This window comes from Ascaphus truei, unplaced genomic scaffold (genome assembly GCF_040206685.1).
Source record: "Ascaphus truei isolate aAscTru1 unplaced genomic scaffold, aAscTru1.hap1 HAP1_SCAFFOLD_1270, whole genome shotgun sequence".
NCBI lineage: Eukaryota > Metazoa > Chordata > Amphibia > Anura > Ascaphidae > Ascaphus > Ascaphus truei.
In genome coordinates this window covers 23,438-50,000 of record NW_027454144.1, presented here as the reverse complement: position 1 = coordinate 50,000, position 26,563 = coordinate 23,438, and the positions used below count along the sequence as shown (strand labels likewise).

At 36.3% G+C, this 26,563-nt stretch overlaps 1 protein-coding gene across 1 annotated transcript in view; it reads left to right on the top strand.

Moving 5' to 3' along the window:
- The window catches only part of LOC142475565 (endoplasmic reticulum-Golgi intermediate compartment protein 3-like), a 65,432-nt gene extending 39,167 nt beyond the window's left edge, over positions 1-26,265 (top strand). The window contains 7 exon segments of the mRNA XM_075581362.1: positions 94-194; positions 14,249-14,345; positions 17,624-17,712; positions 17,715-17,788; positions 19,369-19,426; positions 23,959-23,990; positions 25,777-26,265. Coding sequence (XP_075437477.1) covers positions 125-194; positions 14,249-14,345; positions 17,624-17,712; positions 17,715-17,788; positions 19,369-19,426; positions 23,959-23,990; positions 25,777-25,995 — 639 coding nt within the window. The 5' untranslated portion in view covers positions 94-124 and the 3' untranslated portion in view covers positions 25,996-26,265.
- Positions 26,266-26,563: the final 298 nt, after the last annotated feature.

Below are 26,563 nucleotides of genomic sequence, written 5' to 3'. Positions count from 1 at the left end.
CCCCCCTCCCCCCCCGATGCTCCACTCACCTCCCCTCCCTCCCCCCTCCCTCCCCGATGCTCCACTCACCCCCCCCCCCCTCCTCCCCGGCAGGGGGACAGGCAGCTGACACGTGGCACCTAACATGGCGGCGCACGGAAGGACCCCCTTCCTCCCTCGCGGAGTAACAAAGATGGCGGCGGCCGGAACGAGAGGTGACGTGTGTATGTCACTGTGTGTCACTGTCACTGTGTGTGTGTCACTGTGTGTCACTGTGTGTCACTGTGTGTCACTGTGTGTCACTGTGTGTCACTGTGTGTCACTGTGTGTCACTGTGTGTCACTGTGTCACTGTGTCACTGTGTCACTGTGTCAGTGTCACTGTGTGTGTGTGTGTGTGTGTGTGTGTGTGTTTGTGTGTGAGACACTGTGTGAGACACTTTGTGTGTGTGCGTGACACTGTGTGTGTGTGACACTGTGTGTGTGTTTGTGTGTGTGACACTGTGTGTGTGTGACACTGTGTGTGTGTGTGACACTGTGTGTGTGTGTGACACTGTGTGTGTGTGTGACACTGTGTGTGTGTGACACTGTGTGTGTGTGACACTGTGTGTGTGTGACACTGTGTGTGTGTGACACTGTGTGTGTGTGACACTGTGTGTGTGTGACACTGTGTGTGTGTGTGACACTGTGTGTGTGTGTGACACTGTGTGTGTGTGTGACACTGTGTCTGTGACACTGTGTGACACTGTGTGTGTGTGTGACACTGTGTGTGTGTGTGTGTGTGTGTGTGTGTGTGTGTGACACTGTGTGTGTGTGTGTGTGTGTGTGACACTGTGTGAGACACTGTGTGTGTTTCAGGCACTGTAGGGTGGGGACCGGAGCTACAGGGGGTGGTCAGGAGCGTAAAGAGAGGGGGGAGCGGAGAAACATACAGGGGGAGTGGAGAGGAGGGACCCGGAAATTTTAAGCAACCCACCCCCCCCTCCTGTCCACTGCCCCCCTCCTGCCCACTGTCCCCACCTCCTGTCCACTGTCCCCCCCCCTCCTTTCCACTGTCCCCCTCTCCTGTCCACTGTCCCCCCCTCCTGTCGACTGCCCCCCCTCCTGTCGACTGCCCCCCCTCCTGTCGACTGTCCCCCCCTCCTGGCCACTGTCCCCCCCCCCTCCTGTCCACTGTCCCCCCCCCTCCTGTCCACTGTCCCCCCCCCTCCTGTCCACTGTCCCCCCCCCTCCTGTCCACTGTCCCCCCCCCTCCTGTCCACTGTCCCCCCCCCTCCTGTCCACTGTCCCCCCCCTCCTGTCCACTGTCCCCCCCCTCCTGTCCACTGTCCCCCCCTCCTGTCCACTGTCCCCCCCCTCCTGTCCACTGCCCCCCCCCCTCCTGTCCACTGTCCCCCCCCCTCCTGTCCACTGTCCCCCCCCCTCCTGTCCACTGCCCCCCCCCCTCCTGTCCACTGTCCCCCCCCCTCCTGTCCACTGTCCCCCCCCCTCCTGTCCACTGTCCCCCCCCATCCTGTCCACTGTCCCCCCCTCCTGTCCGCTGTCCCCTCCCCCTCCTGTCCGCTGTCCCCTCCCCCTCCTGTCCACTGCCCCCCCCTTCCTGTCCGCTGCCCCCCCCTTCCTGTCCACGGTCAAGAGAGCCTCTAAATTAATAAAGGGGATGGACATTCTAACTTATGAGGAGAGGCTAGCTAAATTAGGCTTATTTACATTAGAAAAGAGGCGTCTAAGAGGGGATATGATAACTATATACAAATATATTCAGGGACAATACAAGGAGCTTTCAAAAGAACTATTCATCCCACGGGCAGTACAAAGGACTCGGGGCCATCCCTTAAGGTTGGAGGAAAGGAAATTTCACCAGCAACAAAGGAAAGGGTTCTTTACAGTAAGGGCAGTTAAAATGTGGAATTCATTACCCATGGAGACTGTGATGGCAGATACAATAGATTTGTTCAAAAAAAGGTTGGACATCTTTTTAGATGGGAAAGGTATACAGGGATATACCAAATAAGTATACATGGGAAGGATGTTGATCCAGGGATTAATCCGATTGCCAATTCTTGGAGTCAGGAAGGAATTAATTTTTCCCCTTAATGGGGTTTTTTGTTTGCCTTCCTCTGGATCAATAAGTAAGTATAGATATAGAATAAAGTATCTGTTGTCTAAATTTAGCATAGGTTGAACTTGATGGACGTACGTCTTTTTTCAACCTCATCTACTATGTAACTATGTAATGTAAATCTCAATCTCAATCAATGTAAATCTCAATCTCAATCAATGTAAATCTCAATCAATGTAAATCTAAATCTCAATCAATGTAAATCTCAATCAATGTAAACTAAATCTCAATCAATGTAAATCTGAATCTTAATCCCAATCTCAATCAATGTAAATCTCAATCTCAATCAATGTAAATCTAAATCTCAATCAATGTAAATCTGAATCTCAATCCCAATCTCAATCAATGTAACTCTCAATCTCAATCAATGTAAATCTGAATCTCAATCCCAATCTCAATCAATGTAAATCTCAATCAATGTAAATCTAAATCTCAATCAATGTAAATGTAAATGTAAATCTCAATCAATGTAAATCTCAATCTCAATCAATGTAAATCTCAATCTCAATCAATGTAAATCTAAATCTCAATCAATGTAAATCTAAATCTCAATCAATGTAAATCTAAATCTCAATCAATGTAAATCTAAATCTCAATCAATGTAAATCTAAATATCAATCAATGTAAATCTAAATCTCAATCAATGTTAAATCTAAATCTCAATCAATGTAAATCTCAATCTCAATCAATGTAAATCTCAATCTCAATCAATGTAAATCTAAATCTCAATCAATGTAAATCTAAATCTCAATCAATGTAAATCTCAATCTCAATCAATGTAAATCTCAATCAATGTAAATCTAAATCTCAATCAATGTAAATCTAAATCTCAATCAATGTAAATCTCAATCTCAATCAATGTAAATCTCAATCTCAATCAATGTAAATCTCAATCTCAATCAATGTAAATCTCAATCAATGTAAATCTAAATCTCAATCAATGTAAATCTAAATCTCAATCAATGTAAATCTAAATCTCAATCAATGTAAATCAATGTAAATCTCAATCAATTTAAATCTAAATCTCAATCAATGTAAATCTAAATCTCAATCAATGTAAATCTAAATCTCAATCAATGTAAATCTCAATCAATGTAAATCTAAATCTCAATCAATGTAAATCTAAATCTCAATCAATGTAAATCTAAATGTAAATCTAAATCTCAATCAATGTAAATCAATGTAAATCTCAAACAATTTAAATCTAAATCTCAATCAATGTAAATCTAAATCTCAATCAATGTAAATCTAAATCTCAATCAATGTAAATCTCAATCAATGTAAATCTAAATCTCAATCATTGTAAATCTAAATGTAAATGTAAATCTCAATCAATGTAAATCAAAATCTCAATCAATGTAAATCTCAATCAATGTAAATCTAAATCTCAATCAATGTAAATCTAAATCTCAATCAATGTAAATCTAAATCTCAATCAATGTAAATCTAAATCTCAACCAATGTAAATCTAAATCTCAATCAATGTAAATCTAAATCTCAATCAATGTAAATCTAAATCTCAATCAATGTAAATCTAAATCTCAATCAATGTAAATCTAAATCTCAGCCAATGTAAATCTGAATCTCAATCAATGTAAATCTAAATCTCAACCAATGTAAATCTAAATCTCAATCAATGTAAATCTAAATCTCAATCAATGTAAATAAATCTCAATCTCAACCAATGTAAATCTTAACCAATGTAAATCTAAATCTCAATCAATGTAAATCTCAATCTCAATCACTGTAAATCTCAATCAATGTAAATGTAAATTTCAATCAATGTAAATCTAAATCTCAATCAATGTAAATCTAAATCTCAATCAATGTAAATCTAAATGTAAATCTAAATCTCAATCAATGTAAATCTCAATCAATTTAAATCTAAATCTCAATCAATGTAAATCTCAATCAATGTAAATCTAAATGTAAATCTAAATCTCAATCAATGTAAATCTAAATCTCAATCAATGTAAATCTAAATCTTAATCACTGTAAATCTCAATCTCAATCAATGTAAATCTAAATCTCAATCAATGTAAATCTAAATCTCAATCAATGTAAATCTCGATCAATATAAATCTAAATGTAAATCTAAATCCCAATCAATGTAAATCTAAATCTCAATCAATGTAAATCTAAATCTCAATCAATGTAAATCTAAATCTCAATCAATGTAAATCAATGTAAATCTCAATCAATTTAAATCTAAATCTCAATCAATGTAAATCTAAATCTCAATCAATGTAAATCTAAATCTCAATCAATGTAAATCTAAATCTCAATCAATGTAAATCTAAATCTCAATCAATGTAAATCTAAATCTCAATCAATGTAAATCTAAATCTCAATCAATGTAAATCTAAATGTAAATCTAAATCTCAATCAATGTAAATCAATGTAAATCTAAATTTCAATCAATGTAAATCTAAATCTCAATCAATGTAAATCTAAATCTCAATCAATGTAAATCTAAATCTCAATCAATTTAAATCTAAATCTCAATCAATTTAAATCTCAATGTAAATCTAAATCTCAATCAATGTAAATCTAAATCTCAATCAATGTAAATCTCAATCAATTTCAATCTAAATCTCAATCAAGGTAAATCTGAATGTGAATCTAAATCTCAATCAATTTCAATCTAAATCTCAATCAATGTAAATCTCAATTTGAATCTAAATCTCAATCAATGTAAATCTAAATCTAAATCAATGTAAATCTCAATCAAGGTAAATCTGAATGTAAATCTAAATCTCAATCAATTTCAATCTAAATCTCAATCAATGTAAATCTCAATTTGAATCTAAATCTCAATCAATGTAAATCTAAATCTAAATCAATGTAAATCTCAATCAAGTTAAATCTAAATCTCAATCAATGTAAATCTCAATCAATGTAAATCTCAATCAATGTAAATCTAAATCTCAATCAATGTAAATCTCAATCAATGTAAATCTCAATCAATGTAAATCTAAATCTCAATCAATGTAAATCTAAATCTCAATCAATGTAAATCTAAATCTCAATCAATGTAAATCTAAATCTCAATCAATGTAAATCTAAATGAAAATCTAAATCTCAATCAATGTAAATCTAAATGATAATCTAAATCTCAATCAATGTAAATCTCAATCAATGTAAATCTAAATCTCAATCAATGTAAATCTCAATCAATGTAAATCTAAATCTCAATCAATGTAAATCTAAATGTAAATCTTAATCTCAAACAATGTAAATCTAAATCTCAATCAATGTAAATCTCAATCTCAATCAATGTAAATCTCAATCTCAATCAATGTAAATCTAAATCTCAATCAATGTAAATCAATGTAAATCTCAATCAATTTAAATCTAAATCTCAATCAATGTAAATCTAAATCTCAATCAATGTAAATCTAAATCTCAATCAATGTAAATCTAAATCTCAATCAATGTAAATCTAAATCTCAATCAATGTAAATCTAAATCTCAATCAATGTAAATCTAAATCTCAATCAATGTAAATCTAAATGTAAATCTAAATCTCAATCAATGTAAATCAATGTAAATCTAAATTTCAATCAATGTAAATCTAAATCTCAATCAATGTAAATCTAAATCTCAATCAATGTAAATCTAAATCTCAATCAATTTAAATCTAAATCTCAATCAATTTAAATCTCAATGTAAATCTAAATCTCAATCAATGTAAATCTAAATCTCAATCAATGTAAATCTCAATCAATTTCAATCTAAATCTCAATCAAGGTAAATCTGAATGTGAATCTAAATCTCAATCAATTTCAATCTAAATCTCAATCAATGTAAATCTCAATTTGAATCTAAATCTCAATCAATGTAAATCTAAATCTAAATCAATGTAAATCTCAATCAAGGTAAATCTGAATGTAAATCTAAATCTCAATCAATTTCAATCTAAATCTCAATCAATGTAAATCTCAATTTGAATCTAAATCTCAATCAATGTAAATCTAAATCTAAATCAATGTAAATCTCAATCAAGTTAAATCTAAATCTCAATCAATGTAAATCTCAATCAATGTAAATCTCAATCAATGTAAATCTAAATCTCAATCAATGTAAATCTCAATCAATGTAAATCTCAATCAATGTAAATCTAAATCTCAATCAATGTAAATCTAAATCTCAATCAATGTAAATCTAAATCTCAATCAATGTAAATCTAAATCTCAATCAATGTAAATCTAAATGAAAATCTAAATCTCAATCAATGTAAATCTAAATGATAATCTAAATCTCAATCAATGTAAATCTCAATCAATGTAAATCTAAATCTCAATCAATGTAAATCTCAATCAATGTAAATCTAAATCTCAATCAATGTAAATCTAAATGTAAATCTTAATCTCAAACAATGTAAATCTAAATCTCAATCAATGTAAATCTCAATCTCAATCAATGTAAATCTCAATCTCAATCAATGTAAATCTAAATCTCAATCAATGTAAATCTAAATCTCAATCAATGTAAATCTAAATATCAATCAATGTAAATCTAAATCAATGTAAATCTAAATCTCAATCAATGTAAATCTCAATCAATGTAAATCTAAATCTCAATCAATGTAAATCTCAATCAATGTAAATCTAAATCTCAATCAATGTAAATCTAAATGTAAATCTAAATCTCAATCAATGTAAATCTCAATCAATGTAAATCTAAATCTCAATCAATGTAAATCTAAATATCAATCAATGTAAATCTAAATCAATGTAAATCTAAATCTCAATCAATGTAAATCTCAATCAATGTAAATCTAAATCTCAATCAATGTAAATCTAAATGTAAATCTAAATCTCAATCAATGTAAATCTAAATCAATGTAAATCTAAATCTCGATCAATTTAAATCTAAATCTCGATCAATGTAAATCTAAATGTAAATCTAAATCTCAATCAATGTAAATGTAAATGTAAATCTAAATCTCAATCAATGTAAATCTAAATGTAAATCTAAATCTCAATCAATGTAAATCAATGTAAATCTCAATCAATTTAAATCTAAATCTCAATCAATGTAAATCTAAATCTCAATCAATGTAAATCTAAATCTCAATCAATGTAAATCTAAATGTAAATCTCAATCAATGTAAATATAAATCTCAATCAATGTAAATATAAATCTCAATCAATGTAAATCTAAATCTAAATCAATGTAAATCTCAATCAAGTTAAATCTAAATCTCAATCAATGTAAATCTCAATCAATGTAAATCTCAATCAATGTAAATCTCAATCAATGTAAAACTCAATCAATGTAAATCTAAATCTCAATCAATGTAAATCTCAATCAATTTAAATCTCAATCAATGTAAATCTCAAATCAATGTAAATCTAAATGTAAATCTAAATGTCAATCAATGTAAATCTAAATCTCAATCAATGTAAATCTAAATGAAAATCTAAATCTCAATCAATGTAAATCTAAATGATAATCTAAATCTCAATCAATGTAAATCTAAATCTCAATCAATGTAAATCTCAATCAATGTAAATCTAAATCTCAATCAATGTAAATCTCAATCAATGTAAATCTAAATCTCAATCAATGTAAATCTAAATCTCAATCAATGTAAATCTAAATGTAAATCTTAATCTCAAACAATGTAAATCTAAATCTCAATCAATGTAAATCTCAATCTCAATCAATGTAAATCTCAATCTCAATCAATGTAAAACTCAATCTCAATCAATGTAAATCTCAATCAATGTAAATCTCAATCTCAATCAATGTAAATCTCAATCAATGTAAATCTCAATCAATGTAAATCTAAATCTCAATCAATGTAAATCTCAATCTCAATCAATGTAAATCTCAATCAATGTAAATCTCAATCAATGTAAATCTAAATCTCAATCAATGTTAATCTAAATCTCAATCACTGTAAATCAATGTAAATCTCAATCAATTTAAATCTAAATCTCAATCAATGTAAATCTAAATCTCAATCAATGTAAATCTAAATCTCAATCAATGTAAATCTCAATCAATTTAAATCTAAATCTCAATCAATGTAAATCTCAAATCAATCTAAATCTAAATGTAAATCTAAATGTCAATCGATGTAAATCTAAATGAAAATCTAAATCTCAATCAATGTAAATCTAAATGATAATCTAAATCTCAATCAATGTAAATCTAAATCTCAATCAATGTAAATCTCAATCAATGTAAATCTAAATCTCAATCAATGTAAATCTCAATCAATGTAAATCTAAATCTCAATCAATGTAAATCTAAATGTAAATCTTAATCTCAAACAATGTAAATCTAAATCTCAATCAATGTAAATCTCAATCTCAATCAATGTAAATCTCAATCTCAATCAATGTAAATCTCAATCTCAATCAATGTAAATCTCAATCAATGTAAATCTAAATCTCAATCAATGTCAATGTAAATCTCAATCAATGTCAATGTAAATCTCAATCAATGTCAATGTAAATCTCAATCAATGTAAATCTAAATCTCAATCAATGTAAATCTAAATCTCAATCACTGTAAATCAATGTAAATCTCAATCAATGTAAATCTAAATCTCAATCAATGTAAATCTAAATCTCAATCAATGTAAATCTAAATCTCAATCAATGTAAATCTAAATCTCAATCAATGTAAATCTAAATATCAATCAATGTAAATCTAAATCAATGTAAATCTAAATCTCAATCAATGTAAATCTCAATCAATGTAAATCTTAATCTCAATCAATGTAAATCTAAATCTCAATCAATGTAAATCTAAATTTCAATCAATGTAAATCTAAATTTCAATCAATGTAAATCTAAATTTCAATCAATGTAAATCTAAATCTCAATCAATGTAAATCTAAATCTCAATCAATTTAAATCTCAATGTAAATCTAAATCTCAATCAATGTAAATCTAAATCTCAATCAATGTAAATCTAAATCTCAATCAATGTAAATCTAAATCTCAATCAATGTAAATCTAAATGTAAATCTAAATCTCAATCAATGTAAATCTAAATTTCAATCAATGTAAATCTAAATTTCAATCAATGTAAATCTAAATTTCAATCAATGTAAATCTAAATTTCAATCAATGTAAATCTAAATCTCAATCAATGTAAATCTAAATCTCAATCAATTTAAATCTCAATGTAAATCTAAATCTCAATCAATGTAAATCTAAATCTCAATCAATGTAAATCTAAATCTCAATCAATTTAAATCTCAATGTAAATCTAAATCTCAATCAATGTAAATCTAAATCTCAATCAATGTAAATCTAAATCTGAATCAATGTAAATCTAAATCTCAATCAATGTAAATCTAAATCTCAATCAATGTAAATCTAAATGTGAATCTAAATCTCAATCAATGTAAATCTAAATGTAAATCTAAATCTCAATCAATTTCAATCTAAATCTAAATCAATGTAAATCTAAATGAAAATGTAAATCTCAATCAATGTAAATCTAAATGAAAATCTAAATCTCAATCAATGTAAATCTCAATCAATGTAAATCTAAATCTCAATCAATGTAAATCTCAATCAATGTAAATCTCAATCAATGTAAATCTCAATCTCAATCAATGTAAATCTCAATCTCAATCAATGTAAATCTCAATCTCAATCAATGTAAATCTCAATCTCAATCAATGTAAATCTCAATCAATGTAAATCTAAATCTCAATCAATGTAAATGTAAATGTAAATCTCAATCAATGTAAATCTCAATCAATGTAAATCTCAATCTCAATCAATGTAAATCTCAATCTCAATCAATGTAAATCTAAATCTCAATCAATGCAAATCTAAATCTCAATCAATGTAAATCTAAATCTCAATCAATGTAAATCTAAATATCAATCAATGTAAATCTAAATCTCAATCAATGTTAAATCTAAATCTCAATCAATGTAAATCTCAATCAATGTAAATCTCAATCTCAATCAATGTAAATCTAAATCTCAATCAATGTAAATCTAAATCTCGATCAATTTAAATCTAAATGTAAATCTCAATCAATGTAAATCTAAATCTCAATCAATGTAAATCTCAATCAATGTAAATCTAAATCTCAATCAATGTAAATCTAAATGTAAATGTAAATCTAAATCTCAATCAATGTAAATCTAAATCTCAATCAATGTAAATCTCAATCAATGTAAATCTAAATCTCAATCAATGTAAATCTAAATGTAAATGTAAATCTAAATGTAAATCTAAATCTCAATCAATTTAAATCTAAATCTCAATCAATGTAAATCTAAATCTCAATCAATGTAAATCTAAATCTCAATCAATGTAAATCTAAATCTCAATCAATGTAAATCTAAATCTGAATCAATGTAAATCTAAATCTCAATCAATGTAAATCTAAATCTCAATCAATGTAAATCTCAATCAATTTAAATCTAAATCTCAATCAATGTAAATCTCAATCAATGTAAATCTAAATGTAAATCTCAATCAATGTAAATCTAAATCTGAATCAATGTAAATCTAAATCTTAATCAATGTATATCTAAATCTCAATCAATGTAAATCTAAATGTAAATGTAAATCTCAATCAATGTAAATCTAAATCTCAATCAATGTAAATCTAAATCTCAATCAATGTAAATCTAAATGTAAATCTAAATCTCAATCAATTTAAATCTAAATGTAAATCTAAATCTCAATTAATGTAATTCTAAATCTCAATCAATGTAAATCTAAATGTGAATCTAAATCTCAATCAATGTAAATCTCAATCAATGCAAATCTAAATCTCAATCAATGTAAATCTAAATCTCAATCAATGTAAATCTCAATCTCAATCAATGTAAATCTCAATCTCAATCAATGTAAATCTAAAACTCAATCAATGTAAATCTAAATCTCAATCAATCTAAATCTAAATGTAAATCTCAATCAATGTAAATCTAAATCTCAATCAATGTAAATCTAAATCTCAATCAATGTAAATCTGAATCTCAATCAATGTAAATCTCAATCTCAATCAATGTAAATCTCAATCTCAATCAATGTAAATCTCAATCAATGTAAATCTAAATCTCAATCAATGTAAATCTAAATCTTAATCAATGTAATTCTAAATCTCAATCAATGTAACTCTAAATCTCAATCAATGTAAATCTAAATCAATGTAAATCTAAATGTAAATCTAAATCTCAATCAATGTAAATCTAAATCTCAATGTAAATCTAAATCTCAATCAATGTAAATCAAAATCTCAATCAATGTAAATCTAAATCTCAATCAATGTAAATCTAAATCTCAATCAATGTAAATCAATGTAAATCTCAATCAATTTAAATCTAAATCTCAATCAATGTAAATCTAAATCTCAATCAATGTAAATCAAAATCTCAATCAATGTAAATCTCAATCAATGTAAATCTAAATCTCAATCAATGTAAATCTAAATCTCAATCAATGTAAATCTCAATCAATGTAAATCTAAATCTCAATCAATGTAAATCTCAATCAATGTAAATGTAAATCTCAATCAATGTAAATCTAAATCTCAATCAATGTAAATCTAAATCTCAATCAATGTAAATCTAAATCTCAATCAATGTAAATCTAAATCTCAATCAATGTAAATCTAAATCTCAATCAATGTAAATCTAAATCTCAATCAATGTAAATCTAAATCTCAATCAATGTAAATCTAAATCTCAATCAATTTAAATCTAAATGTAAATCTAAATCTTAATTAATGTAAATCTAAATGTAAATCTAAATCTCAATCAATGTAAATCTAAATGTAAATCTAAATCTCAATCAATGTAAATCTAAATGTGAATCTAAATCTCAATCAATGTAAATCTCAATCTCAATCAATGTAAATCTCAATCAATGTAAATCTAAATCTCAATCAATGTAAATCTAAATCTTAATCAATGTAAATCTCAATCTCAATCAATGTAAATCTAAATCTCAATCAATGTAAATCTCAATCTCAATCAATGTAAATCTAAATCTCAATCAATATAAATCTAAATCTCAATCAATGTAAATCTAAATCTCAATCAATGTAAATCTCAATCAATGTAAATCTAAATCTCAATCAATGTAAATCTCAATCAATTTAAATCTAAATCTCAATCAATGTAAATCTAAATGTAAATCTAAATCTCAATCAATGTAAATCTAAATCTCTATCAATGTAAATCTAAATCTCTATCAATTTAAATCTAAATGTAAATCTAAATCTCAATTAATGTAAATCTAAATGTAAATCTAAATCTCAATCAATGTAAATCTAAATGTGAATCTAAATCTCAATCAATGTAAATCTAAATCTCAATCAATGTAAATCTAAATCTCAATCAATTTAAATCTAAATCTCAATCAATGTAAATGTAAATCTAAATCTCAATTAATGTAAATCTAAATGTAAATCTAAATCTCAATCAATGTAAATCTAAATGTGAATCTAAATCTCAATCAATGTAAATCTAAATCTCAATCAATGTAAATCTAAATCTCAATCAATTTAAATCTAAATCTCAATCAATGTAAATCTAAATCTCAATTAATGTAAATCTAAATCTCAATCACTGTAAATCAATGTAAATCTCAATCAATTTAAATCTAAATCTCAATCAATGTAAATCTAAATCTCAATCAATGTAAATCTAAATCTCAATCAATGTAAATCTAAATCTAAATCAATGTAAATCTAAATATCAATCAATGTAAATCTAAATATCAATCAATGTAAATCTAAATCTCAATCAATGTAAATCTCAATCTCAATCAATGTAAATCTAAATCTCAATCAATGTAAATCTAAATCTCAATCAATTTAAATCTAAATCTCGATCAATGTAAATCTAAATGTAAATCTAAATCTCAATCAATGTAAATCTAAATCTCAATCAATGTAAATCTCAATCAATGTAAATCTAAATCTCAATCAATGTAAATCTAAATCTCAATCAATGTAAATCTAAATCTCAATCAATGTAAATCTCAATCAATGTAAATCTAAATCTCAATCAATGTAAATCTAAATGTAAATGTAAATTTAAATCTAAATCTCAATCAATGTAAATCTAAATCTCAATCAATGTAAATCTAAATCTCAATCAATGTAAATCTCAATCAATGTAAATCTAAATCTCAATCAATGTAAATCTAAATGTAAATGTAAATCTAAATCTCAATCAATGTAAATCTAAATCTCAATCAATGTAAATCTAAATCTCAATCAATGTAAATCTAAATCTCGATCAATTTAAATCTAAATCTCGATCAATGTAAATCTAAATGTAAATCTAAATCTCAATCAATGTAAATCTAAATCTCAATCAATGTAAATCTCAATCAATGTAAATCTAAATCTCAATCAATGTAAATCTCAATCAATGTAAATCTAAATCTCAATCAATGTAAATCTAAATGTAAATCTAAATGTAAATCTAAATCTCAATCAATGTAAATCTAAATGTAAATGTAAATCTAAATGTAAATCTAAATCTCAATCAATGTAAATCTAAATCTCAATCAATGTAAATCTAAATCTCAATCAATGTAAATCTAAATCTCAATCAATTTAAATCTAAATGTAAATCTAAATCTCAATCAATGTAAATCTAAATCTCAATCAATGTAAATCTCAATCAATTTAAATGTAAATCTCAATCAAGCGGTGACACTACAGCTTCCTTTTGGACCATTGGAGTGATGCTTGGGTGGCAGCCATATGGATTTCCCAAAAGGGGACCAGAACACTGGCGCCCAAAAATATCAAGATCTCAAGAACCAGGGGGTCTCCAGAGCGAAAAACAGTGCGGTTCAGCTCAGTGGGACCCACTGCTTCACATACTGTGTAACATAACGAATTAAATGTTGAGTTGGCTTTAAGTTTTATCTGGGAAGTTGCGCTCATGGAGAAGGTAACCCGTTGCATCACTGCACCGTGGCACTCATGGTTTGGGTGTATTGCTACTTATATTTGTGAAGCTCCCCAGCTCATCTCTCTCTATTTTATTAATTATCATTTGATGTTATTCAATAGTGTCTGTAACGACCCTACAATAAATGAAAAAACAAATGTGGGGCTTGTAAATGGCAGACGTTTGGTGGCATATGTTAGGTGGGACTGCACCGTCACCGCTAATCTCCATCATACTCCATTCCAGATCTAGGGAAAGCGGAAGAGGAGACGGTGTTTGATCCAACTTCCTTAGACCCCGAACGCTGCGAAAGCTGCTACGGAGCCGAGACTGAAGATACCCGGTAATTGCATGTCAACCTTTTTACAGTGCTGGGGTTCCTGGCTCCCGCCGGCACTTCCGTGTCACGTGATCTCCCATGGGGCTGTCGCATGACGCAACTGGTGCATGGATGCCAGAAACATAAGTGGAGTAGTTGGCCCACGGATAGGGCCTTCACCGCCAACGGACAGTTGGCTGCTGCTGTTTAGCCGCTGGCCAGTTTTTGGTATTGAGGTAGGTGATTAGGAGTTAGGTTTTTTTTTTTTTTTAGGGTATGGGCTTACCGGTTTCGGGTTTAGAGAACGGCCTTTCTGGGTTACCCTTTTTAGGGTAGACGTCCACGACGATTTGTCCTACACGTCGGCCTGAATTTCCCCTGCAACATACTAAAGTGGCCAGGCCGTACTAGGTATGTCAAAAGGGAGCTGTGAAGGTTATATAGGGGAGCGGATCTCACCCCGGAGATCGTGTGCCAATGGAAATGTCACCGCATCCGGTGACGTTTTGAAGGTGGCAGTCCCTTGTAGCTTACAAATAAACATACCGGTACAATCCCACGCAGCAAACTGTACAGAAAACCTTTTGTAAAGAATGGACCAACTGAATTGGCTTCTTTAAATGAATCAAACTGTGCGGAAAGCAAAAGATCTGTCTGCCATGGGTTCCCTGTAAAGTAATCACACGTGATATTTCTTTGGGGCATTTCAATGGTGAGGGGTTTGCCAATGAAGTGTTTTCTTTCCCCTTGTCCCACCCTGTCCTTATCGGAGAACCAATAAAGATTAGGGGGGCAGAGGAGAGGGGGCTCTGTCTGTGTAAACTCTTGTTTAAAAACTCGGGTGACATGAGTTTGCCCTCTTTAGATGCTCTGGCAGGTTGGGGTATGGCTGAGATGTTTCCATTTTCTGTGATAGTAGGTAGACCTATATTAAGTGTGTGTTGGGTGTAATTGTGATCATGTCAAGGAAGCGTTTTTTATTTATTTCTTTATGATCGTAACGTTAAAATTGTTGGTTATTTGCAAGTCCTGTAGTGCTTGAGGATGCGATCTATCGCGTTAGATAGTGTCCCGTGTGTGTATATCTCTGTCGTGGTGTTTGGTCCTTTGCAGTTATGTTTTAACTCAAGAGTTGCAATTCCAATGATTATAAATATTATTTATATTCTAATATGTTGGTAATCCTTTGCAGACGGTATGCTTGAATATATATTCATACTACTATTATAAATAATGATGTCTCGTGTTGGCTGGGTGGGCTCCTTCACATAATTCTTTCTGCCTTTGGTAGGTAGGCCGCTGACCACAGCATTGTGAGGTCACGTGAGCTCATCAGTGACATCATAACGCAGTGTGTTGGTTAGCTATAAATGCTGGAGCCTGCTAGGCGCAGTTATCAGACATTGGTTGGCATGGAGCAGAGGAGGTGAAGGGTTTCGTTGTGCCAGCATCAGCTTGGTTAACGCCAATAACATCCTGAGAACCAATACAGGTAGAGAGAGGTGTGCAGCTTATTCTAACAAGGGGCAGGGTTGAATTCGGGATGTTTTTTCTTAATTGGGTGAATATTCCCCTAAATCACATAAACAGAGTGACTAGTCGCTCACCTAGTAGTATTAAAAAAAAGGATCTGTCTCGAGTTTCCTAGCTGTTGGCCTCTCCACCCCAACAAGAACGTCGACGGCTGGCGCAAGGTGGCTCTGTCACGTTCCGTGGCTGGCTCGGTTAATTTAAAATTGTTCAACCGTTTCAATTTGTGCTACGAACGATCAAATAAAAATATCACTTGTGAGCACGTTAACAGGTCTGCAACCCTGCCTTTCCCCATTATCTAACAGGATACTATGCTTCCACTACAGCTATGGATTCTGGGTAATGACATGCAAATGAGCACTCGGTTTCCCCTTTTGCTTCTTATCCATTTTAACATGGGACCCATATAAGCTTCTGCCTGCCGCATTACACAGCTTTGCAGCACAGCCGGGGTTACAGAAGTACAGAGCCTGTAACCTACTCACATGATCCTACCCATGTTTTTCCTTTGCCAGAATATTCTTTAAATCCTAGAGAATATAAAAGCAACGCGCAATACCGATTTACCTTGGCATTTTATTACATAAAGCAAATGACTTTTTGTGCTCGGAGTACACAATGGTTGGGCGCCACGCTGGCATCGCGTTCTAAGCGGATTCGCGTTGTAACGGGGTTGAGCTGTATCATTGTTATTGATTTGTTTCAGGTTTTCCAATGCTTCTGATCACTTTAAGGAGACTTAATATTATGAAAAGTGTATAGGTCAGACAGCACCCCCTTGGAACGGAACGGGTATCAATATATACAAATACCGGTGCAACAGGAACAAAGAGGGACCCCAATTCCCTCTAGGTTAATGGTAAAAAATAAAGGTGGTTCCCAGCACTGAAAACGTATTATTTGGTAAGGGTGGTAACGGGCATGTGTTAAATGATGAAAAAAACGCAATATTTGTTGCTGATAAAAGATATAGTGTGTGTACAGAAGGATGCAATATTCCATCTCATACAAAATATATCCGGTGATACACATCACTCGGATCATACACCAACAAGGACAATAACAGTACGATATATACAGAATATGTATCAAAATCAACACTAGTATGTATGCGCTCCGATACTTATCCACTACAAGGACTCGAGGAGAAAATCCCACGAGCATGGGGCAAGGGAACACGCAATTAAACAAGGGGGGCAACGTTTCGGGGCACTAACCCAGTCTTCAGATCAGTTCCCACGTGTCAAATACAGGTGGCACTTCCCTTCTCCTAAAAAGTGCCCCTCAAAATGCCTAGATCTGCGATGTCCCAGCTCATCGGAGTCACAGCGCGTGTGAGAAGCGTGTAATTGTGTGCTATTACTCATGTTTGTTTCCTTTTGCTCTTTTTCTTCCTGTTTTTGGTTGTGTATCTAGTTTGTGTGTTCACTCAGACGTGCTCATTTTGATACATATTCTGTATATATTCTCCTGCGATTGTCCGTGTCGCTTTAGGACCTGAGTGGTGTATCACATTGTTGACCTTTTTTTGTATGAGATGTAATATTGCATGTTTCTGTACACACTCACATCAGTAACAAATGTTCTATTGTTTTTTTCACTTAACGCGTGTCACCGTTCTTATTAACATATCTCTCGAGTGCTGGGAACCACCTTATTTTCTTAAATTAGATTATGATTCTAGAATGTATTTCCTAGTTCTTTGCGGTTATTGTTTCACACATTCTGTCACTCGTAATAACATGGTTGTGTTATCTGGTTACTCGCAGGTGTTGTAACTCCTGCGATGATGTCCGCGAGGCGTACCGAAGGAAAGGCTGGGCGTTCAAGACTCCGGACTCCATAGCCCAGTGTAAGCGGGAGGGTTCAGCCAGAAGATGGAAGAGCAGAGGAACGAGGGCTGCCAAGTGTACGGGTTTCTAGAAGTCAACAAGGTAAGTGCTCCTCACACGTCTCCCATATTAAGACCAATGTGACTCGATCGTCAGATCCTGCTCCTGCCTTGTAACACCATATATACAGGAGGGACTTCATAATCTTGTTACTAGGGGAGAGAAAGTAGGAGGCGTAGGACAAGACTTCACCCGTATACTTTAATATAAATAGTGTCCATCCGAAAACAATAAAAATGACTTATTTTTATATCTGACACTAAATTGTTTTATTCTTTTACATGTAGATATATACTAAAAGGAGAATGAAATCATAAACTAGTGTCCTAATATACATCAAAATGTGTATCCATTTATACACATATATACACACGTATATTAATGTATTTGTAAACATGTAGGTATTCAGACGTCTGTCTGTATATTGATGTATACAGTATGTAGATGGTTAAAACATGCAAAAATATATAAATATCGTGTGACGAGTGAGAATTAAAATGTGCGAATAAGTGTGAAAAAATAAAATACTGCACATTCCAAATAGAAAAAAATGTATCTACAGATGTATCAAAGAACAAAAAGTGGGGAAGAAGTGCCACGAAATGATACACTGACTTCCAAAGTCTCGTAACTTAAAAGGAAATCTTCATTACTAAACAAGCGTGAAAAACTGCACTCGCGTGCTAGATACCCTTTAACCCTTCCACTGCCAAGGGTACTTTGCAAAGCAACTACAGCGGAAGAGTTGAGGAATGTTTGGGTTGAGGGCAGCAGCAGTGTCACAGGTGCAGATAACACATTGTTGCTCTGCTTTGCGTTCGGTGTACATGCAGAGAAGTGCCAAACTGTCCCGCATGCAGGCGTGGAATTGTAAGCATTTCCTGCCCCCCAGACTGGATTCCTTGGGAAACGCTTCGGCAAGCTTCAAAGGGTTAAAAACGTCGCTAGAGGAGTCTTCCATTTTGCCAGTTCGCAGCTTTCAGCTGCTTGTCCCATCTATAGTCTCCAAAAGAAAAGCCGTTCCCTTTATAAATAAATGTATCCCCCCCCAACCCCCCGTCTCCTGGGTATGATGCAGGGGGTCTCCTGAGCTGAACCGCGTTGATTCCAGCTTCGGGGACCCCCTGCACCCTGAGATTCTGACCTCTAAAGGTGCTGCCGGTATGTAATGCGGGATTAAAGGTTCGGAGGCCAATAGGAAGCCACAAGGGATGACGTTGGCCAGCTGGACCTTTAAACTTCCATATTGCATGCCCATCCGGGGCCCTCTCAGAGGTAAGTACCTCTGGGAGCAGGGGGTCCCCGGAGCTCGAATTAACACCATTCAGCTCTGAGGACCCCCTGCTTCCCAACTAGGGTTAAAAAATAAATAAAAGTAAAGACTTCAGTGGAAATTAGCCTTAAGCGAAACTAGCGATTTTTGTGGAGCATTTTGCCAATAAGCTCGTCCAGAGGCATGGAGTCCCCCCATGACGAATCGCGGGCAGACCCTTACTCCCACTCATATGGCAAATTCCACGCTTTGCGAGCTCGGGCGACCCTTTCGCCCGTTCCTAGTTCTGCGGGAAGGTCATTGCAGGTGTTCGAAGCCGTAACCAAACCAATGTGTTTCTTTGCAACAGGTCGCTGGGAACTTTCACTTCGCGCCCGGGAAAAGTTTCCAGCAGTCCCATGTCCACGGTAAGTGAGGCCTTCGGGTGACCTGTCGTGTTGATATTGGGTCATGTTCGATGGCTGGGGAAAGACACCTCCTGTGGCGCTGAGGAATGGTTTAATTGTGATTGTAGACAAAGTTCTTTTCTTGATGGATTCCTCAAGAGAAAAAGAGAAAACAAGCATACACACTGTGGGGTCCTGAGTCTGTATGGGGACTGCACCTTAGTGTTGGGGGGTATCACAGTTACAGCATGAGCTGCCAGGTGACACAGCAGCAAGGCATTGTGGGGAGTGACTTTGGAAGCTCCCGCAGTGAGTAAGAGTGATTTACCCCACTCCCCCTCTCCCACTGCTGCCTTCACACACTGAGGGGCAGTTAGGTGGTTTATTAAGCATATGTTTTCCCCACAGGCTCAGGACCATTTACTGCCTGGGATCACTCACACAGTGTAATTAGTGAGATGGCGATGAGATTTATTAATTGGGAGTTTTGGGGGACTATTTTCTAGCAGAGGGAGCACAGGGTAACAAAGTTTGGGAAATGCTGGTCTACACCATAAAACCCATTGGGAAAGACTATAAAAGACCACCATATTTACAACTTGGAGGAGAGGGGGATATGAGAACGTTCTAACATATGGAGGGTTCCAACAAAGTAGAGGAAGGAAGCCCACTGTATCTCAGAGAAAAGTGTTATAACAAGAAGCCACGCTCGGAAACTGGGGGGTGGAAGGCTCCGTGAAAATGTGAAGTCGTTCGTCACGGAAATGGTGGTATATTTGTGGAATTGGCTCTCAGCAGAAGTGGTATAAGGCTAATGTAGTAAGAGGATTCAAACATGCTTGTGATGGACATTAGGCCATCGTAAATATGAGCGCCAAGGATCTAGTAGGGTTGGAGTTTGACAGCCGATAGGAAAATGGACAGACTGGGTGGGCAAAGTGGTTCTTGCAACAAGATTTACACTGACCAGTGGGTGACCAAAACAAGGGGTTGTTTAACCAGGATGCTCTAGTTACCCAAAAGAATTAAAGGTTGTGTACTAATGTCAGTCTCTGCTGTCTTATCTTAATCAGGACTGTTCCGTGTTGTATAATTAAGACCTCTCCTCTCCCCTCTGCCTACTTTTCTGTGCAGTACACGCAGTTGAGAGTAAGTGTTACAGAATACTGTCTATTCTCCATCTCGCTATACCTATTCTGTACAGGGGGCTTTGGCAAGCTGACTTTGGGACCAATTCATTCAAGACCTCACAGAATTGTGCCGTGTTCATTATGTAGTTATTGCATGGCTAAACAGGGCCAACCTGCCTTTTTTGGATGCACTTCTGTGAGAGATGTACATTTGCTAAACCCATTAAGCAAATTCGCGGGAAGCCATTTGTCCACTGCGGCGGCCGGTGCGGGAAAATGGTGGTTTCCACTGACCGTCTTTGGAGCACGATCTGCTTCTCAAAGTTGCGTCCCACAATGCTTTGCGTAGCGCTAAGAACTCCATATGTCGCCACCCCCAATATCCCACTGCTGTACACCAGGCTGGGGAAGAAATCCACTTGTCCAGTTTGTCCAGCTCTGTTATGATGTAGAAAGAGGATTGTACCTTGTTAGCCGGTAGAATAGACACTACAAAAGTAGTGTAGAAGTCCTCAGTGGTTAAGTCGTGGTTGTGAGGTGCGCTGGCTTTTAGGAACACAAGTCCTGCTGGGATTTTTTTAAACTAAAATCTGCCTGAAGAGACCCCTGGTTCTGAGAGCTAGCTCTTCTTAACCACAAGTTGGCCATTAAAGGTTTCACTTGTACCCTATGTTTGTCTGATGTATAAATAAGTAATTTAGTATGAATTAGTAACAAGTCCAGGGATCGGGTCAGTTGTTTAGCAGTTTTGAGAAAATACCTCAGGCGGCCATTTTTAATTGCCTACAGGAAAAAAAGCTTTTACAGCAACATTGTGCTGAAATGCTGCAGTGAGGATACTGGAACTGCACCTCCAACGCATCAATTCTCTCCCCAAAAGTAAAATAAATCGTGTGATGTGGCAATGCATGCCCTGATTTTAGGGGTTTCCATTAGGAAGAAGGTAGAATTCAGTTAGGATTATTCTAGATCTTGGGTGATTTTTAAAGATGAAATCTTCCCTAGGAGCAATGTGTGCTAATGACAGTGACCTGTTTAGGGGTCACATTGGTTTATTGTCTTTTAACCAGAAATATTTAGTGAGCGGAGACCTGGGTGGGGGATGATTTTCCTCTGGCTGCTCCCTTTTGTCTGATGGCACTTTGTGTTCAACATGAGTTTGCACAGGCAGAGCCCCCTCTCACCCTCCCCTTATCTTTATTGGCTCTCTGATAGGGACATCGTAGGGGGAGGGTAAACAAACCCCTTGATTGACAATGGCTCCCCATCCAGAGGCCCAGAAGAAATTAATTTTCACAGAATTAAAGCCGCCAATCTTTGCTTTTAGCACAGTTAAAACTTTTTAGGGAAGCCAATTAGACTATTAAATGCTTTATCAAGGTTGCATTCGGGTCGGCAACATGGCACTGCACCTGTAAACCCACTAATCTTTCATTAAGTCGCACGAAGGCCTGCAATCCAAGTATAACTAGCCATTTCTGATCATTCAATTCACCATGCTACAGAAGAACTTCAGCTCCATGTAACCTTTCTTTTATCTTGGCTCAGGGTCTTCAGTTGCATATTGTGGGCAGCACGTGCGATGGAAAACCTTCTAAAGACAAATCCAGTAGATCCTTTTCCTCTTGCAAGCTAAACTTCCTCTGCTCCTCTTTCCTTGTTATGGGGAGGGGCTTATAATGGTAAACTATAGGGCTGTTATAAAAAGGAGTAGAAGTCGTGTGTGTTCCCTTTAGAGAACACACACACACACACACACACACACACACACACACACACACACACACACACACACACACACACACACACACACACACACACACACACACACACACACACACCAGGACTGCCCTTCTCTTCTGCTGCCGCTTCTCTGCACGGTTTGCCAATTGTCACCCCTATGAATTTTGAGGACGCTGCTCTTCGTCGCATTATGATCGCCCACCTCCGCTACCGCTTTTATGATCATTAGCGTCCTCAATGCAGAAGGGTTACTCTCAGAACAGTGCATAGAAGCCCCAATATAGAATGTCCAATATGACATTACTTCATACATTATTTTTTTTTATTCCAAATATGGGTCATTTAGTTCAATTGTTTGGCCAAACATGCATCCTTGTTAAGGTGACCCTTTCATCAGGTACCTTCACTACCAATGTTATACTTTATGCTTTGTATTTCCTCCACTGCATAGGTTAGTGTTTTTCAACCAGGGTTCCTAGGGGCCCCTTGGGTTCCCTGGGCATCCCTAAGGCTGCGGTCCCAGTGCGTTCTGTAGCACGCACGCCCGAGGGTGTGTGCACAGCGCTTCACCGCAGATCGCGGCCCTGGGAGAGAGGGAGCGTTTGTGACGGGAGGGGGCGTGGTGGGCTTTTTGCGGGGGCGTGGCCATCACCATGACCTCACGTGGCTGGTCTGCCCTCATTGGATGAACCGCCGGCGGGTGCGTGGCCACGTCTCCGTCGCAAGTTCCACATACAAAAAAATTGTATGTGTGAACTTGCAGTACAGCGCGGCTGCTAAATGCGCACCGACGCATGTACTTGGCCCGGTAGAACGCACTGGAATCGCAGCCCTAATGGTTCCTTGCAATTTTATGGTCTTGAAAATTGTACTAAATACAGAAGAATTTCCAATGCATCTGATCTCAGACGCGCTATTAGAGAGGGTTGGGGTTCCTTACAGTGCATCTGATCTCAGACGCGCTATTAGAGAGGGTTGGGGGTTCCTTACAGTGCATCTGATCTCAGATGCGCTATTAGAGAGGGTTGGGGTTCCTTACAATGCATCTGATCTCAGACGCGCTATTAGAGAGGGCTGGGGGTTCCTTACAGTGCATCTGATCTCAGACGCGCTATTAGAGAGGGTTGGGGTTCCTTACAGTGCATCTGATCTCAGACGCGCTATTAGAGAGGGTTGGGGTTCCTTACAGTGCATCTGATCTCAGACGCGCTATTAGAGAGGGTTGGGGTTCCTTACAGTGCATCTGATCTCTGACGCGCTATTAGAGAGGGCTGGGGGTTCCTTACAATGCATCTGATCTCAGACGCGCTATTAGAGAGGGTTGAGGTTTCTTGCATAAATAACATTTATCCATTACATTTGTTTAGGGCGGTGAATGGGGCAATGTTTGTTAATATAGTGTTTTCTTTCCCCTTGGCTCACACTGTCCTTATTAGAGACCCAATAAAGATAGGGGGCCGGGGAGGGCTCTGCCTGTGCAAACTCTTGTTGAACACATGGTGACATCAGACCGAAGGGAGCAACCGGAGGGAATCACAAAATTGCTTTATCTGGCTTTATTCTCCACCGTCTGAGAGGCAGTTGGTCACTTGTACGTTACAGGCGCCTCTTGTATGTAAGCGGTTAATGCAATTGTGCTTTATGAAGATCTGTATATATCTTTTTCTTTTCTATCGACAGTTCACGATCTGCAGAGCTTTGGACTTGACAATGTGAGTATGATCAGAAATAGCATTATTAGACCAGGAGTGGCTAACTCCAGTCTTCAAGGGCCACCAACAGGTTAGGTCAGGGGGGCGCAAACTGGGGGCACAAGATTTATTTGGGGGGGGGGGGGGCACGTCGGTTATAGAGGCCCCGCGCTCTTCCCCCCCAAAGCATTTAAATTTAATGCCAGGAAGCGCGCGTGGCCTCTAACTTATTTACCTTGACTTTGGGCGATGCGTTGCCGTGGCATAAAATGACGCCGCAGGTTGACATAACATCACATGACCCCGCGGCGTAATTTGACGCCAATTGTTAGGTATGGGGGGGGCGCGCGAGCACTAGGGCTGAGCAGGCAGAGGGCGTAGCGCAGAAAGTTTGCGCACCCGTGGGTTAGGTTATAAGGATATTCCTGCTTCAGCACAGGTGCTGCTGCCATTCTGACTAAGTACCAATGTAAAGGGGTTTTGGCTGCACACCACAATATAATGAATACATACAGTTTACCGGTGCTGCTGGTTATAGGAAGTACCTGCCAGGCAAATTCCAATATACACTGAGGAAAAAAGAGAGATCCAGCGCTCCACGGATTTCAAGATAAATGAATTTATTGTGCCACACGACGTTTCGATTAGGCCTAATCACTTGAAAAAGACCTGTTGGTCGAAACGTCGTGTGGCACAATAAATTCATTTATCTTGAAATCCGTGGAGCGCTGGTTCTCTCTTTTTTCGCCATTCTGATTAAGCCACTGATTGCGCGACCTGTGCTGAAGCAGGGATATCCTGAAAACCTAGCCTGTTGGTGGCCTTTGAGGTTTGAAGTGGACCACCTATGCGTTAGTTTGGTACCAGAGCGAAACCATTGCCCTGTGGATCAGCGATGTAGGAAATGGTCCAAAATGTGTTGGAGAAATGTTAACTGTTTTCCAAAATTAAATTCCCTGCTAAATATTTCACCAAGCATCACCATGCTAATATCGGGAAATTTGCCTTAGATTTGGGGGCTTTCAGCGAAATACCACCACTCTGTGAGCGAACCCTTGTTTCCGTATTTATAGTCTCTGCATTACGTGATTGTAGAGTTATTAGCATATTAAACAGTTATAGTGCACATTGGCCCAGATCCACACACTGGTGCTGATCTTTAGCACGCCTCCGCTCCCATTCATATCGTTAGGAGTATGGCCATGCTAAAGCTTGGCACCCTTTTGTGTATCTGGGCCATTGACTTATTGCTTGGAGCATCGCGTTCGAGCTGTGACTCAGCCGCGGTTATATTCACAACTCCAGGGTACGTTTTGCTTGGTTCCTGACCTCATGCAAAGTTTTCGCACATCTCTACGGACCAGATTTGATAGAAAAGTGTTACATTACAATGTGCCTTCACACCTGCAAATCCTGTATAGCAGGGCGTTGGCTTGACATGTCGCCTCACATTGCTTCGATTTGTAAGCTCTGTCTGGGCAGGTCTTGCTTCATGTTGAAGGTGTATACCAGGGGTCTTCTACTAGTTCTCCAAAGAGGTCAGATCAGTAAATGGGCGACAAGGGTTATTTCAATGTCATTTTAGATGCATCTACATAACATCTGTACCATATATATTTACTTTACCTTAACTTACAAGTGAGTTTCGGTGTGAAAAACACTAAGTAACTGGTATGAAATTAGCAAGTCCATGGGCCACATGAAGGTCCCGCGCCAGACGCCAGTTTGAGTCGTGGTGTTATACCCTTCTGTATTTTACATGGCATATCAGGAGTGCCGTATATTAATACTAAATGTGTTCTTTCAGATAAATATGACGCATCACATCAAACATCTTTCCTTTGGGAGGGATTATCCGGGCATCGTAAACCCACTTGATGGCACCAGTGTCGACGCCAGCCAAGGTAAATATATTTCAATGTTGATCATGTGCTTTTGGATTCATATCGAAGGAGATCTCGACATTCATTCACTCTGTAAACTGTACAGTTGGGCAATATACCGATATGATGTAATACCGCGGTAGTAAAAATTACGATAAGTTAATATTCGCATTTATTATAGCGGTATTGGTGTTTGCTGTGGACGTCAATGGAGGTTTTAATGGACAGAATGTGACTTGCAGTTTAAAGGTGCAAACACAGCCAGAGAAAAAAAAGCATCACCCAGATGTGACCCCTTAAACATGTCACTGCCATCAGTACACTTTGGCCCTAGGAAGGATTGTCTCTTTAAAATGTGTCCGCTTGATAAAAGGCAGATCTGTCATTGTAAATAGGATGCGAGACCGCTCCTTCACTTCCCATCCCTTGAGTTTTGGGGCACGCCTTGTCCCTCAGAAGATCGCTTTGCCATGTGTTTGCCCTTTTCCTCTTAAAGGGGCATTGTCTCCTATGATCAAATTATGTTTGAGGTCGCACCGGGGTGATTGCATTTTTCTTACCAGAATCCAATACCTGGAAATATTTTTAACTCAATTTGTTTTTAGTTTGGAGACACTTGGGAGGGGTTTGAATAGGCGGTAACATTTCTTCCGGCACCAGAAGGGGTCTTATGACATAGCACTGCTTGGTAAATGTCCTTTCGTGCTTCCT